The following is a 17,425-nucleotide window of genomic DNA, read 5'->3' on the forward strand; positions in this document are numbered from 1 at the left end:
CAGATAAATATAGAGAGCCATACATCTCTATATCTCTATATGCAGATACACATTGCATTTTAATTAATGTTTACATCAAACAATTCAACAAAGAAAACTGTGATCGCAGTGATTATATTTGGCTATTGTTACAAAACCACCTGGTTTGCATAATTTAGAAATGTACACCACAATCTCTAGAGTTTGCACAAAATTGATTGAAAAACACGCATTTAGAAGCAATTCGTCAATGCCATTCGACCTCTGCAAATGATCTAAAATGCAGCTGCGCAACTTTTGTTCAACCTGCCTAAGTTCTCCCACACCACCGCACTGCTGCGCTCCCTCTGTTGGATTCCAGTAGATTCAAAACACTAATGTTGCCTACAAAGCCAAAAATGGACCAGTACCCTGTTACCGCAAATCTCTCAACCCTCCTCGCACTGCACTCTTTCAGATTTTCTAGCACTGCTCGACTGCTCCCACCCGCTCTCAGGGTAAGAGGTAGGTATACATCAAAACTGTTCTCTGTTCTGGCAGCAAGGCGATGGAAAGAACTCCTATTAGATGTCCGAACAGCTAAGCCTCTGCCTATCTTCAAACAACGGCTAAAGACCTACCGCTTCCTGAAACACTTAAACTAGCACATTTTTTCTGTTTGTTTTATATCTCTATGTAAAAAATAAACTATTATTCTCTTCAACAGTGTTTAGCCTTATTTTATGCTAAGTCTGCAACCTATTGAACCAGTGTTGATTTATTCATTTTGTCTGTCGCTCTGGATAAGTGCGCCTGCTAAATGCCGTAAATAATAACGAAATATAAGCAATTGCGGCTGAGAGAAATACCTAGTTGCCGGTAAAGGATAGAGAAGGACGGCCAGACTGCTTCTTTCTCTCCACTGCCTCTCTTTCTCTCCCCATCCTGAGGCAAACTGAGGTTTGGCCAGCTTCAGTCACGGCCCACCTCATGATGATTATGGACCTTTGAAGAAGTAGATGCCGAACTCGCAAACATCCTGAACCATCTAGAGACGTACCAGTGCCAATTGGATCCCGCTACATGTGTGGTTTTGACATCGGACCTCCTGGAGTGTTTAAAGGCTCTGGCATGGAGAAGCTGGTGCTGGATCTGTGATGATCACAGTAGCTCCTATTTTTATAACCATAAAGATTGTATAAGATTGTAGAAAGAACATTACTTATAATCTTATACTCCAGTACTCATGTTAGTTCTCACTCTCCAGTGTTCTGTATTGTTGAAAGATTTATTATCAAACTCTTGATGTCACCCAAATGAGGATGGTTCCCCTTTTGAGTCTGGTTCCTCTCAAGGTTTCTTCCTCATTACATCTAAGGGAGTTTTTCCTTGCCACAGCCATTTATCCCTGGCTGCTCATCAGGGATAAATGCACACCATTCACCATTTCTGTAAAGCTGCTTTGAGACAATGTCTGTTGTGAAAAGCGCTATAGAAATAAACTTGACTTGAAACTTGACTTGACTTCTTGCTGACAGGATACAGTAACTGAAATAACCACTCTTGACAACTGTGGTAAACTGAAAAGCATCTGAGAATGGACAACAAGCAAAAAGGGTACAATATCCAGGCCAAGAACAGGGAACTGAGGTTATATTAGACGCAGATGTTACCTTACTTCACAAAGAAATAAAAGGCAGAGTGATGATAATTTTACATATTGCATGATAATTATCTGATTGGGCTGAGCAGATGGTCCTCATCAAGGGGCCAGTGAATGTACATGACTAACTTAACTAAAGGCTTAGAAAATGTGACAATCAATTACAGAGCAGACACATTTTTGTAGTAGTAGGTGCTTCCTTTTCCCAACAGACAAATATTTTTGGAGGCCATATAATAAAAAGGAAACAGGCTTTTAAGGCGACCTGCAAAAGACAGGAAATAAGTTGCATGCCTTTCGAGCCATGCAATCCATTAGGAGAGGAGCTTGAGGTCTGGTGCGGATTAAATACCAAACATCTTTAAACCCTATTACTGATCCTCTTGGTGGAAATTGGGCAATCTCTTTGAAATGTAATCTAGGTCAATTCCATTATATTCTCTTTTAGATACACATTCCTAATTGCTTGCATTTATTTACTTGAACTTTGTAATAGCATGTTTTATTCAAGAGCCATGCTTTTGAAATAAAGGGCACCAGTGTAGCTGGAATATTCCTTTCACCCCAAATGTATTTTTTCCCCTCAGGGGGTGCAATCCTCCAGAGACCCTCACATGGTTTATGGATTTAAAGGTGGAAAGCCCAGTCTATCTAAACAGAGATAACATATTAACTTTGTAGGATTCTATTTTGTGCAAACGCACTAACTATACATCACTGTTGAATTTTAGATCCTAAAATGGTTAGAATTTCAGAAAATTGCGTTTATATAAATAACAGCATATTACATACATATTACCAGTGCCTCTGTTAGCGTTTCTATGGCAACAGCTCATTGCACACCATATAAAAAATATAAACAAATAAATTATATATATAATATTACTATATGAATTAATCGCATGATTGTCATGAGTTAACTTTTTTTTTTTTTTAAACACATTTTTATCTGTTCTAATTTTTTTTTTTTTACCACTCATTTGCACGGTTGTGTAAAAATTATATACGCTGTGAATGAACCTGGTCGGGACTCGGAGTGTGCACCCACCACCACTAATTTCCTCACTCATCCATTTAGAAAGGAGAGGCGGGTGATGATGTCACGACAGTAAGAAGCGCTGCAATCCAAATTAAAATTATGGATGACAAAAAAGTTTTAATTATAAACTCGCAGGAGCCCAATTCAGAAAAAAGAGGAAAGAACTATGGGGAAACGTGAAAAAGGTTTGCATGCAGCTCTATCACTCATCTCATTATTAGGAAAGTAGAAGCTAATGTATCTAATGAAATAGGTTAAAAACTGTATATCACTTATGCTGTGTTTCCTGCTATGCTTTTACTCAGAGAGTTTATGTGTAGCAACAAAACAATTCCAGCCTACTGTAACTAGTCTAGTTGGATTGTAGTTAAACAGCACTGATTGCTTTGGTTGCCTTTAATAGAGGTGATGTCATAAAGGTTTTCTGTGATTGGACTGAAAAGGTCCTGAACTGAGGTCAGTAAGGGGGGAATCTCCAGTGCAGCTTTAAAAGCTCATTTAAAAGACATATATTATAAGGATATAGATGTTGTATGTTTCTTATGGCTACAATTAGCCAAGGAGTTTTATGGTTCTTGTTTCTGAGAGTTTGATAAATTGTGCACTATGGCGTGTATTTAATTGTGCAATAAATGAATTTATTCTGATATTTACATATTTACATGAAATTGAGCTCCCAGAAATGTCTCCAAATTTGTGGACTGCTCTGAGAATATTTTGTACTCATCCAGTGACGGTCGCTGAAGCAGAGAGGAGCTTTTCAAAACAGAAACTAATCAATGAGGGAGACGTTGGGTCATGGCGTGGTTCACCCAGAGCCTCATTCAAGCTAGAAACGCCATTGCCGCTTGGTGGTATCTACTGTAGTTTACACGAACACCCAGTTTAGCCTCAGTTCAACAGCAAGCAGAACATCTGAAGGCAAATACTTTTGTACTTTTACTCAAGTGAAAGTTTAAAGGAAGCACTTTTACTGGACCCATTTTACCTACTGTAGCTCTACTTTTACTCAAGTACATGCTTTGTGTACTTCATCCACCACTATACATATACAGTATATATATACAGTATATATATATACAGTATATATATATATATATATATATATATATATATATATATATATATATATATATATATATATATAAATGTTTATTTATTTATTATTATTATGTTTTGTTTATTTTGCTTTTTTTAAAGGAATCTCCAGTGTCAGTTTTCTGAAATCATTAAATAAATTAGAAGAAAACAACAGTCTATATTCGCTTTTAATGCTTTAACACTGATTTAGCTTGTTTGACAGCTATTTTGTAATGTTACCTATACCAACAAAAAGCATGACAAGAAAAAAGGATAAATAACAATAATAATAGAACATCAAAATTCTGGCATTCTGCCTAAATTCTGCTCCTAAACTCTGCAGCCAAGCTTGCTCCCTCTTTTAGGCTTCCAGTGGGTCATCTAACATTGTTTACACTTAATAAAGGATTTAATAGGCTTTGAAGAAAGCAATGGGGATTTAACCGAGGGATAACGACAAGAGGAAGTCGACACGGTTGTGTTCAAAACAGTGTAAAACACCTGGGGCCATTATTGCTTACTAATTTCTTTCACCCAAAAAACAAAACAATGGGTCTCCTCTACAAAAATGTTGAAAGAATACAGTTTCCTTCCGTCATGCATAAAAAATAATAACTTGACAAAAGACAATGTAAACAATCACAAATATTTATTTACAATAAAACTAATCCAAATATCATTTGACATTATGTAAACGTTTTAAAAGACGTTTTAAATATATTCTTAATCCCTTCTCGTTTATTGCATAAACCACAACAGGAACGGACACAAAGTGTCATTTTATGCAGCTTCACAATAAAACGTACTGATGCATAGGAAACATGGAAGAGGGAAACGAAGCAAAGCTGCGCTAACAGCTTGTCCACTCAACACATTATATTCTTCCCCATTTCATGCTTGAGCACACAAAATTACCCATGATTTGTCCACATAACCAGTGTGTCTTCGCATACACGCTTCCGAGATTTTTTCCACCACCAGTCCATAATTAATATTTGGCAAATATTACAATATTGATAGGAACAAATCCTCATTGCAGCAGTTCATTGATATATAGGGCCGAATGATTGAAATCATGTAAAATTATATTTTGACAAATTTCCAAATATTTTGCTTCTTGCCAAGTGCATATGCAGGCATTACATAATCCCACACTTAACAGTTAGTAGTCTGCATATAATCCTTAAATATCCTCATAATCCCAAGTGAAAATAAAAGAAAAAAAGCAATGTTTCCTAATACGAGAGGAAGATACACAACTAAATAAGATCTCAGATCAAGGCTTGATAAGTGATAAAGATTAAAGGCAAAATCCACAACCACCACACAGCAGCTGTCTGATCAGAAGCACATTTTTTCAAAACCAAAAAAAAAAGCTAAAGATTTCTTTCCTCATAATAGTAAAGATATTGTTTGTCTTCTGAGGCTGATGATGGCAAGCGTTTCCTACAGAGAACATTGTATTGCTAAAGCAAGGAGAGAAAGGCGCGAGGAGCTCATAATGTAAGATGTCTACATCTCTGTGACTTTCAAGAACAAAAACACTTAATTTTTTTAATCAAAGAATTGTAATCCTCTAATAGATGATGTGATACTTTGTTACTTCTTGAAAACGGACCTTTCTGAGGAAAGGTCCGGGTGATAAATGTGAAAAGAAGGATGCTTGCAGACTTCATGCTTCTTTTTATGTCTTGAAATCCTTAACTCCTATAAAAGTAAATAACATTAATAACGTACTCTAGCGTTGTCTTTTGGCTATGTGCGGAACAGAAAAGTAAAAAACATCTAGGTCTCGGAGTCTGAGTCTGAAGTGGTGAAGATTTCCCCTGGGACATGATCTAGTGCATGTGTTGATAGTTTAGCTTTATGCTGTAGTCTCTGAAAGTCTGGATTCACCTCCTCCATCAGCAATGAGGGTCTGCTGGCGATCATTCTCCTCCTCACCTACCTCTTCATCAGTCCGGCTCAGGTGTCTCCTAAAGGAATCGGAGTTGGAAGAAGGAAAGAAGCAGAAAAAGAGACTTTTAGCTGAGGCTTACTGCAAAAATGTGCAGTGAAGCATGACCTCTCTGCTCTTTGCTGGAGGTTAAGCGCACACCCACAGTTTGGTCTCACAGATGCATTCAGAAAGTACTGAGTTTGTACAGTGATTCCCTGCACAAACAAGACGTTCAAAAGATGTTTGTAGAGAAAAATGCTTGCCCTTACTATTAACACCATTGCACTCCTATACTAATAAATACATTTATGGTGGATTCAGTGGAACTCTAAATAATTTAATATTGTATAAAAAAAACATCATCAGGGAAAAGATCATGCATGCTATAGAGGTCTTGGTAAATTAACTTTTCCAGAGCTGTGTTGTTTTGCTGCAGTTGAGTCATTTATCACACCAGTCTTTCACTGGGAATTAGTATGTGCACTCACACCCACAGAGCTCTCTAAATAAACTGCTTTCTCAGGAAGAAGCGAATAATTAGACGATAACCCCAGGCTTCACGGGGGGACTGAAAAGAACCCACGAAGGAAACCATGCTCTTCAACGCAAAACAAGAGGAACATAGGTCATTAATTTCAATTTCCTCTTAAAGTTGAACTTTAAACACTGTTAAGAGTTCATAGCACAAACTCAGCACGAAAACCACTCTTGAGATCTACAGGCATGCCGTGTTATGATTAGTAGTTATATCAGTCTGAAAACTATCCTATTGTCTGTCAGTAGGCCTGCTGTGTTTGGCTAATGTGTTAGTTTAACACCATGCTGCTCTTCCAGTCACCTGCTGCATTTCCTGGTTTTAATCACTATCAGGCCTGTAGAGATACTTCATCACCAGGTTGTCCATTTTCTTCTTCTTCTTCTTCCTCTCTTGTTTCCTGCTAGAGGGTCTCTCTTTTGCATCTAACCCTGCTTCCTCGTCAGATCCTGCAACACCACGGCCCGGGCACTTCTTTATACTGTTGGAACTACGATAGGACACACCAGAACTGGAGCTGGAAGATGAGTCGGATGACTCAGACGATTCTGATTCACTTTCCTTTTTCTTCCCTTTCCTAGAGCCCTTCTTCCCTTTCTTCTTGGAGCCCTTTTTGTGTTCGTCAGCTGACGAGCTCCCCGATTCCGAGTCTCGGTTCTTCTTCTTCTTGGCTTTGCGGCTACTGCTGCGAGAGCTGAAACTGCTTGAAGAGCGGGTGTAGTCCAGTGCTGAGCCAGATGCAGAACGCTGAAGTCTAGATGTGCTTCTGTGCAGATCATCATCATCGTCGTCATACTTCAGGGAGCTCTTCACACTGCGTATGCTCTTCCTGTCATCCTCCTCTTCACCTTCTCCTCCTTTCTCTTCTTCCGAGTCCTCCAGACTACGGCGCTTGAACTTAATGGGTTTAAAGCTGAGAACTTCGTTGATGGCTTTTTCCAGATCGGGGTCCAGGTAGTTTCGGTGACTGACAGGCTTAATGTCTGTGTCATCGAGTGCTTCACCCCCAGCGGAGCGGCTCTGTGCAGGGCTGGAAAGGCTTCGGCCCAGAGATCGAGGACTATAGGATGAAATTCCACCTTCACTATAGGCCACACTCAGGGCATCATCATTATCTGCCAAGTTAACACCAAATTCACTAAGCCGGCTGCTGCGTGCTAGTGAAGTCCGGGAGCTGACGCTGATGCTCCCAGGGCTTCGTCCTCCAGAGCGGCGGCTTAAGCCAGGGCTCACTGCAGACCCACAGTCGCTTCGACTGTCCTCCATCCATGATGCACTTCGTCTAGCACTGTAACCGCTTACCGTGGAGCTAGCATCGTTGTCCTGGTCGAGTCCACGACGGAACGAAGTTCTGCTAGGGGCCACTGAAGACACGACAGACTCCTTGTCGAACTCTTGAGTATTTTTGGTCCATCGCCGTTCAAGACCTTTCCTGGCTCTGCTGGTGGCTTCAGAGTAAGCTTGAGAGATAACAGACCCCCGATCATCTAGGTCATCTCCTGCGTTCTCACTGGACTTGTTCTTAGCTCTGCGTAGTGATGAGCGATCTGGGGTGTCTGGTTCCACTTTTAGGGTACTGAAAAGGGAGCTCTCATCCCCAGTGCCTCCAATTGAGTCCTTCAGATTTGAGCGCTTTCTGTAGCTAAGTGAGCTCATCACAGAGACTGATCTAATTTCAGTGTCTTTGCCATCTTTATACCCTTCTTTCCCATCATGACCTTCTTTACCCTCCTTCCCTTCTTTTATGTCTTTTACATCAGCATTGGCTGCATTAGGATATTTAAGGCTTTAATGAAGAAACAGATGCAGACAGGAGGAGAAAAAGATAGAAATCAATACAATAGTAGGACAGTTTGGAAATGGAAAATGTACATGAAAACTGTCAGTAAATGTACAAACAACACTTGTAAAGATCAAACCACTGGTGTACCCCGTTGCAAACAGCCCTCTATTGCAATACACATGTATACACTGTTCAGCTGTAAGTAGCACAAACCACAACCTTCACTATAGCCAAAATCTCCATTATTTCAGGTTTAGGAAGAAGGTGGTCCATACTGACCTGGGGGCTTTTAAGTTGGCGTCGTCTGTTAAGGTCTTGGTGGAGCCCTTATTTTTTGAGAGCCAGGACTTCACCCCGTCCACGCGGTCTTCCACCTCAGAGTCCATATCAGAATCCTCTCCACTGTAAAAAATCGCAAGTTTCAATGAGTGGCAGTAACAAGGACAAAAGCTTTGTTGTTAAATGGAAAAGACATGCGGCAAAGATAAAACAACGTCAGAAAGCTTGGTCCCAGAAAAGATATACTTCAAACCATGCAAACATTATTAAGGTGTGAATTAGTGAGTCAGCTACTAGATAGACTTTGAACATGAACTCATTTATTCTCAATGGATTGATTGAGAGTCAAACGACAATAAAGACCATAATTATGGCAAAATGTTTTTACTGCCAGTACTGCTTTTTTGAGCAAACCTTTTCACTGTGGGAGAAAATGAGGCTATGACAATGGCAGAGCTGGACTTAAATGCATTAACAACTTTCACTGTTAGATTGGCTGCATAATTTAAAACATTTGCATAATAAAGTCCACTTGTGATTGCGATGCATGAAACAGGAGGCAACATAATGCCATGGGGCTTTGAATATTTCAAAATGTCTAATGCAAATGGTCCTGCCTATAAATATGAATGTACCTGCACGTTTGCCTCTCGGCTCTTAATGTTATAAGTTAGGATAACAATAAGTTAGGATGAGAATCTGTCAAGTGAAACAGGTCCAGCCTCTGAACAGAATGCAAATTACCTCTTGAAGGCACAATTAACTATGTTAATGGTTATGTTAATGATTGGCTGTTTCCCTGTCTCTTTCTAATGATTGTTACCGAAGCTATGCACCTCAGCCCAGGCGATAACAGGCAGAAAACGCATTGCAAAAGAGTGCGAGAAGCAAGTCGGACAAGTCATCCCAATTTATTCTCTTTTCTGCACCATTGACATATTCACTGGCATTTAAAGCCCACTGTCAAGGGTAAGCAGGAAAAACCACTCAAACATTTCAGTATATTATAACTTAGGGATGCAGGGATATAATTTTATTTAAAGACTGAGTGCACATACAAGTTTTTTGGTACTTATAAATACCAAAACTAAAAATCAATCAATCAGGGGCTTCATAGAACATTTTGCCAAGTTTACTTAGAGATAAATATGATTTTATTAAGCTCATTCTTGATAGAATTAATAAGTGCTGTAATTTGCTACATTGGATTAAGTTGCATTGCAGTAGTGAGTGGGTGTTGGATCACTTAAGAAAAAAATAATTGTTTATAGCTGTGTACTTTTGCTTTACTTGAAAGAAAAAAATCCCTTGTCCTCACCTAGTTACAGTAGCACATCCTGCTAGAAATGAACTCCTCCAGCTGTTTTCTTTTTTTTTGCAGAGCATAGTTTTGCTTGCTTTGATTTCCCTCACGATTACAATCATGAAATACCCAAGAAAACACGGTCTTTCTTCTTTAGTCTACCTCTAGCTTTTGGAATGGATTTGCAGAATATTAGCATAATGTCACACTATCAGTGTTAGTGTGATACAAATCTAATCTTACAGGTCTTGTCAACATTTTAAATAAAAGAATATAGTGAAAATCACAAAAAAGCAACAATCGTTTTTTTTTTTTTTAACAGTCATCGTTCGAACTGTTCAAATGCAGGCATGATTGAAATAAACGAATGAGTCACTCGAGTCCCAAAGATCAGCAGCTGTAATGGTAAAAGTTTGTGCATTATGTATTCGTTGAATCGTATTTTTACTAACAATTATTAATAGAGCTAGATACTTAAATTACTTTAAAGTCTATTAAATAATGAAATAATTAAAGTCTACAGGATATTTCTAAAATGAGTAGTGTTTGGAATAGTACAATACCTGTAATATTGCTATAATTGGCAGTATTCCAAGCATACTAAAAATACAACGAGGTAATAAGAATCATCCCTCTTCCCCCCAGGAAGGTAATAGGGTGAAACGCTGTCATGTCCCTTGTGATTCTTGATCTTTTTTGGTGCCTGAAGTAGGATTTGACACCAAGCTACTGTCCCTGTACAAGCTATTACCTCTCACTCTGCTTGAACAAATCCAAACTCTGCAGGGGGATTGATCATGATTTTACCCACCTCCCAACCGTTGTGCTTTGCTGCAGTACAGCCCTAATATAACAAAAAGCTTTTGCAAATATGTTATTTTATACCTCAGATTATATACAGAGAAAAATATTTTGCTTGACGTGTAAACAGCTGGCTGTGAGCTTGACTTTGTATCCTCATACTTGCTCTAATTTAGCTGTCAGGGTTCGTTTCTTCTTTCTTCCCTGTGGGTGTTTGTACGCATACTGAGCAGTTATAAAGTACCGCATTGTGCTTCTCTGCTTGACAGCGTAGACCCCAGAGCTCAAATATTTACATGATGAACAGTAAAGTGAAGTAATAAAGCTCCTGTGTGACTGAGGCGAGTTGTTCTCTGGTCAGCATCATGCTCAGGTGAAGGGATCTCCCTCTTTGTATTTGCTGTTAGTTACGGTTTAAAAAGTGACATTTACTCAAGAGGCACGCACCACCATTGAATAAACATGTAGACATGTTCCTAGTACAACGGCTATGTATCTCCACATATGAATAACATATGATTTTAGCATACTCTTACACTGACTGGGTTCAATTCAGCTATTTGCGGCCTATTCTAGAGAATACGATAGACATTACTCACACAACTTTTATCCGACTAATTAAAATTGAACAGTGCTGTGGTTTATGGTCAGGCAGATTTTTTTTTGCTTGGGATAAAAAAAAAAAACAAAAGCGTATGGACGTGGCAGTACCTAATAGAATACTACATATTCAATGGCCCTTTATTTGCATCCCATGCTTTAGACTACTGGTGTGGATCTCCTCGGGCTCTGAGCACCGAGCACAAACACACACAGTCACTTTATAGTCCGGACATTAATCAGTTGTGACAACATAGTCCTATTGGTTACATATCTCCGTTCCACCCAATTAGATTTATCATTAAAGCTCCTGTAGAAATTCCCCAAACCACTCCACATTATTAGTACTGCTCAGTCATCCACAGCCCAACTCCCACACTGCATTATCCACACAAATGCACTACATTAATCAAACCAGCGCAGCTTAAATACGCATTACGGTCTCGTAAAAACATTTCGAGTTAATAATTCACCGTAACTCCACTCTACAAAGAGACATTGTTCATTTTTTTTTCAGCGTGCCATGAGAGCAAATGCTACATTCATGTAACAAGCTTCTTTGCAAAATCTCTGATGTTTGGATTTGTCTGCTTGGATTTCACTGAATTGGTTCCCAAACAAATCTCCATTGGTACCCATCGTTTCACAGACTACAGTCCCTCACTAATGCTCCATCATGATGACCAACAGGAGAAAAACCCAAATGAAATCTGATCGTAGTCTTCATGTGGTATGGCTACTTACTGTCCATTCTAGAAAATCAGTATAAGTAGTCTGCGACTTGCGATGGAGATGTGTTCCGATGACCCTATCGTAACTTGAGAACGTTGTATGTCGAGACATGGCCTATCCTACCTAGGAGTCTCAAAGAATAGTGTTCAGTATGGGGTAGTATCCTGTAATTTGTTCAAAATTTAACACATTACAGTACATAATTCGCAAAGCAGGGCAATTTATAGTACCATACTGTGGAACTATACAGTATATACGCTGGAACTACATTTTTAAGTTCAATTTTTAGATATAGTAATTCCTCACATTCCTCATGTTGTGCACGTCGTTTATACAAATTGCCGAAAGCAAGTTGATGCCTCATGACATTTTGATTTGTCTAGAAATCAATTTCAACATTATTGCTTATTTTACAGCCACGGAATAAAGATAAACCGATGCACAGGAGAATTTGTCAGACATGGCTCAAGTTGACCCTCCACTGCAATCAGTTCATCCAGTTATTTTTATCAGTGCACTGACGGTGTTCAGGAATCAAGAAGTTGTTAAATCCAATGAGGCATAAACACACTGGCTGAATGGACATGAGGCAGACGTGGAGTGTTGCAGATTTATGCACATGAGATAAAATGGCTGATGAATACTGGATGCTCTAGTTAGCACATAAACAGTGTGTAGTCGTAATGAAATCGTGTTAGTGTCTCTTTACATGCACATTTTGATTTTTTTCATGCTCATGATCTCATGTGTAGAAATATTTTACATGGAGATCAAACAAGCGACTGAGGGATTCAGGTCCTCACTTTTTGTTCTTCCTTTTCTGATACTTTGTCACCATGTCTTGCAAACTGTCTCAAACACAGAGATGGGAGAAAAAAGTCTATTAAAAATATGAGCTTTAAATCATCAAACACAAAAAAAACTCTGTTTTGTGGAAAAAAAACAACAGATTTACCTGACAGTATGAAGAATTTAGACCATTGCGAAGGTCACTAAATTCTCTATTGCACACAAAGGACAAGTATATGCACTGTGTGTGTGTGTGTGTGTGTGTGTGTGTGTGTGTGTGTGTGTGTGTGTGTGTGTGTGTCTCCGCTTTATTTATTCATTTATATGGTCTATCCATGTACCAATATTTACCTGCAGGATAGAAACTCAAATGATACTGTATATGCTGTACATAAGAAACAACAAACTACTCCACCAGCAACTATATTTAACTATGAATAGCAGGCATAGAGACATGCTGAAACAGGAGAAAGGGAAATAAAGCATACTCCAGGCCCCATTACAACAGACTAATTGCACATTTTTAGACATAATGTGAAAACTGCTGGGCCTATCCTGGCCATGAGCAAACATACCTATTAATGAGTTCATCATTGTCATCACTTTCCATCTCATCCTCGATGGCAGCTTGCAGATCGCCAATCCTCTTAAAGGCCAGCTTGAGGTCCGCCTGCAGGCTCTGATTGGCTGCTTCCAGGCTCTCGATGTCCATTTCCTGAAAGCACAGGAGTTTTCTCCTTAGTTGTTATAGGACACTGAATCGGGCTTAAGTTAAGTCCATTTGTAATGCTGAGCAGAAGGCTGTCATTTTCTATGATATTAATTGTCACACTACATTAAGGTGTTTGGGGTTTTGTGTAAATGTTAGAGGCTCCCACTATGTCACTATGTCCTAGTCAAAGACTCAAATCTGTTTCACTATTCTGATGTTTAATATGTAAAAAGTTGGACCTGTTAAGCATTTCTGACCTTTTTAAAGCTGTGAATTTCTATTCACGTCGACAGAATTTCTTTTGCTTACCAGTTCATGCTTTTTGCGGCTGGCCTCAGCCTCTTTCTTGACCAGCTCGGTCATTTCCTCCTTGATGTCACGAATCTGCCGCTGCATGCGCTTGTTCTGCTCTCTCTCCCGGTTCTCGCCAACTAAGCGCTGGTCCCTCTCCTCAGCCATCTTCTCGAGGTTCTCCTTCAGTCGTGTCACCAGGGCCTAAAGATTAAAGGTAAAGTTATGCTGAAATACATTGATGTGATGGTATTTGATTTAGGAAAGTAGAATATAGCTATAAAGTCTTAATGCTACACGCAAAAGAGAGTAATCACTTATTAATGGATTTTTACACTAGCAGAAAACTCCTAACAAGCATGGCTTAAAGAACTGAAGGCAGTATAGCATGTTGGAAGTGATTCGCTTGATAATATGGTTCTAAAATGCAAACTGTGAGCAGATGCCATTGGGGTATATAAATATTATATCAAACATTTCTTACTCGCACAAAATCGGGTTTCTCAGAAGACACTAGAAACTCGGTGGACATGCTGGTGAATAAAAGGTTACAGCTCAAGTGTGCTTCTGTAAAGGGTGCTGATTTATTTCACTCAGCCGCTTGCTCAATGGCTTTAGAATGGCCTACCAACCCATCCACCCACACACATTCGCCATCCTTCGCTCTCTTACCTCCAGGCGCTTGATCTGTGTGCGCTCGTACTCCAGCTTGGTCTCTAGCTCGCGAATCTTGGCTTCCTGCCTGCTGACCAGAGACTTCTCCACCATTGACTGCTCCTGGAACTCTAGCTGGCTCTGCACAGACTGGAGCTGTGTGGAGAAACACCATGCTCTTCATTTAGAAGGTCATCGGCTATACACATTCATATGCGCCACAATATCTATGGCGCTTATCTCAATATAGGATATAGTTGTGATCTTTTGATATCATATCTTAAGGTTGATATCCCTGTGTTTTTTTTTTTTCTTTTTTTAAATACTTTAAATCAAATGTTAAGGGAAGTGTTATTTTAACCTTCGTTTCTTTCAGTACAGAATAACTTTGTTAGGACAGTTGACTTTGTGCCAGTCATTGTACTGTAAAATGTAGGTTCTGCCATGATTTCTTAAGTCTAGCAATATTTTCAAGACAATCTGTGTGTATGCACTATTTACAGCTGTGTGACAAATCCTGATGTGTGTAATTCTTCTGGGATGCCATTAACAAGACATGAGGGCTCACTGAAAACTTTGATTAAAAAGTAAATCATATGCTACGGCTGTCACACTTGCCAGATCTCAGCGCAATTGAGGGGATTCTTGACACTGTGTTGGTCTTTCTGGGCCCAAATTGGACCCAGGCGATAGAAGTGGCAATAAGTGAGCATCGGCCAAGCTCTCAAAGCGCCAGAGCTTAAACCTCTGCCTCTTGCTTTCTGTGACATTTTATTGAGCAAAATTGCACAGAATCAGTGTTGAGCATCACCTGAGCATGCTTTTTGACTGAGGCGATTAGTTCCACCATTGACATTTAACTTTGACGAGCACCTACATCATGAGGCACTAGTACAGCACAAGCACTTTTGTAATCCGATACCTATCATCACACTGAGAGCAGTAGTAAAATAATACTATTCCACTGATTATACCTGAGTCCATTATAAATGAGTTAAGGGGTTGTCTGTTTAAAAAAAAAAAAAAAAACTTGTTCATTCCACCATAGATAGGTGATGAACTGAGGTTCCACTGCTATAATCTATAATCAACTAAATCAGATCAACACATTTTTATGTTGTCAAGACTGAACAAAAAAAAAACAGAAAAATGGCAGAAAATCAATAATGTAGGGAAATAAATCTGTAATTCATCTTTGGTATTATTACAGTGCACTCTTAAGCTCTTTTCTGGTATGGTAGATGTTCTTGAAGAGCCATTATCACATGTACGCTCCTACTGTGCCTTGGTGTATGCATCTTTTAATTAGGAGCATTGCATCAGAAAAAAAAAGGCATGTTGGTTCAGCTTCCAGTTCAGTGTCATTAAAGGAAGCAAGTTTGTCTAGAAAGAAGCTAATCACTAAACTAGATTAGGATAAGAATCTAAGAAGGTCTAAGATCTTTAGAGCTATTGTAATGCCTCTGCTTCCACTGAGGCCTGGAGTATGGCTTTGTGCATGGTGATGCTGTTTGATCCACACAATTTGGATCACGGCTATGATTCGAGCACCTTATCTTGGAGCTCCTGCTTCTCCTTTGCGGCCTCCTCCATCTGAGCCTGCAGGTCACTGATCTGAGTCAAGTCCCTAGAAGACTACAAACAGAAACACACGTCATTTTATTCTGCAAACGTATACTAAAAGACATCAAACATGATAAAAGTGAGAGAGCAGACAGTGAGGAACCTGGACCACAGCTGCCTTGTGCTTTTTCATTAGCTCGTTCATGTCCTCCTGGTCCTCCTCCAGACGTGACTGCAGGTCATTCTTTTCTCGCTGCAGCCTGCTTATCTGTTCCTCCAGCTGAAATACAACACACAGTAAAAGAAGCTTAATGATATCTGCCTGCTCTTGAGTGCAATATCTTAAAGGTGATTTGTGATGCTGGACTCTAAGGTATCTAACAAAAGTGAGTACACCCCTCATATTGTAGCAACCATTTTATTAAATTTTTAAGGGACAATACTATAAAAACGAAAATTGGACATACTTTAAAGTAGTCAAAGTGCAGCTTGACTAGTGGTACAGATTTACTGTCCTCTGAAAACAACATACAGCCATTACTGTCAAAATAACTAGCAACAAAAGTGAGCACACACTAAGTGAACATGTTAAAATTGTTGTCTTGGAAAACCTCTGTATGACCCTGTCCACTGTACTGTAACTCATTTTCAGAGTGTTACTGATCTTCTTATAGCCTAGGCCATCTTTGTGGAGAGCAACAATTCTAATTCTCAAATCCTCAGAGAGTTCTTTGCCAGGAGGTGAAATGTTGAACATCCAGTTGTCATTAGGAGAGAATTGTAATCAAAGAATCAAACCATAATACAAAATATACATATTTGTATGGTCCTGTCAAGCAGATAAAAATATGATGAAAAGGACATGTGGCTTGGTTAAACGATATGTTGATTTATTTTAGAGCGCAGCAAATCTGTACTGCTATACAAGCTGCACATTGACTAGTTTGATTTCTATACTATTGTCCCTTGAGAAGATATACTAAAATTGTTGTTGAAATGTGAGGGGTGTACTCACGTTTGTAAAATACTGTATAGAAAGTGTCCTTCCAAACTTGTACAAAAGAGTTCTGTGGTTTGTCTGTCTACAGGAGCCCCTAAAGCCCCATCGCAATGCTGCATCTCAAAACACTGAAAATGACAGTTCATTTCATGTTCCCCCAAATACACACACAACATAAGCCCACTTCAAATTAGATAGACCGTCCCAAAAGACCAAAAGGAATGCGGCGTAATTAAGTATGCCAATTAGCAGCTGTAAGCAGACCGGCACAAACTCCCGCAGGAGCACAACTGTCATAAGTTACAGACACTCCTCCAAAGCCATAGAGGAAAATGAAAGTCAGAAATGCGGTAGCATCAAAATTCTGGTAATAATAATGAGTCCATAATAATGACATCAGTATAAAGAAAACTTTATTTGCATCTTTATAAGTATCTTTCATTTAAAATGTGAATGTTGTGCACCTTTAAAATGATTTTGCTATGGTTTATTGAATTCATGAGTTTGCCTGGGTGGAAGGTGTTGATTAATTTTGTATACCGTAATTTCCGGACTATAAAGCGCGCCCACTGAATTTTACAAATATTTTTATTTTTAACATAAATAAGCCGCACCTTGTGTATAAGCGGCAGGTCTACACTGAAACTAATGAACTTTACACAGGCTTTACGGAAAGAGAGTGTCTGTTACACGGTGTAACGGGT

General features: G+C 39.2%; 1 protein-coding gene across 20 annotated transcripts in view; it reads right to left on the reverse strand.

Moving 5' to 3' along the window:
* Nucleotides 1-4,372: 4,372 nt before the first annotated feature.
* myo18aa (myosin XVIIIAa) overlaps nucleotides 4,373-17,425 on the reverse strand; it is a 78,463-nt gene continuing 65,410 nt past the window's right edge. For 13 of the 20 annotated variants that reach the window (XM_083568371.1, XM_083568368.1, XM_083568357.1 and 10 more), the window contains 9 exons: nucleotides 15,885-16,001; nucleotides 15,710-15,793; nucleotides 14,177-14,314; nucleotides 13,523-13,708; nucleotides 13,077-13,216; nucleotides 12,516-12,560; nucleotides 8,277-8,399; nucleotides 6,518-8,000; nucleotides 4,373-5,716 (listed from right to left, as the gene is read on the reverse strand). In XM_083568371.1, the coding sequence (XP_083424497.1) occupies nucleotides 6,536-8,000; nucleotides 8,277-8,399; nucleotides 12,516-12,560; nucleotides 13,077-13,216; nucleotides 13,523-13,708; nucleotides 14,177-14,314; nucleotides 15,710-15,793; nucleotides 15,885-16,001 (2,298 nt within the window). In that variant the 3' untranslated portion in view covers nucleotides 4,373-5,716; nucleotides 6,518-6,535. The remainder of the gene's footprint in view (nucleotides 5,717-6,517; nucleotides 8,001-8,276; nucleotides 8,400-12,515; nucleotides 12,561-13,076; nucleotides 13,217-13,522; nucleotides 13,709-14,176; nucleotides 14,315-15,709; nucleotides 15,794-15,884; nucleotides 16,002-17,425) is intronic. The other 7 variants (XM_083568364.1, XM_083568363.1, XM_083568366.1 and 4 more) reach the window with 3 other exon arrangements.

Source organism: Silurus aristotelis, assembly GCF_946808225.1.
Source record: "Silurus aristotelis genome assembly, chromosome: 18".
NCBI classification, from domain to species: Eukaryota; Metazoa; Chordata; class Actinopteri; order Siluriformes; family Siluridae; genus Silurus; species Silurus aristotelis.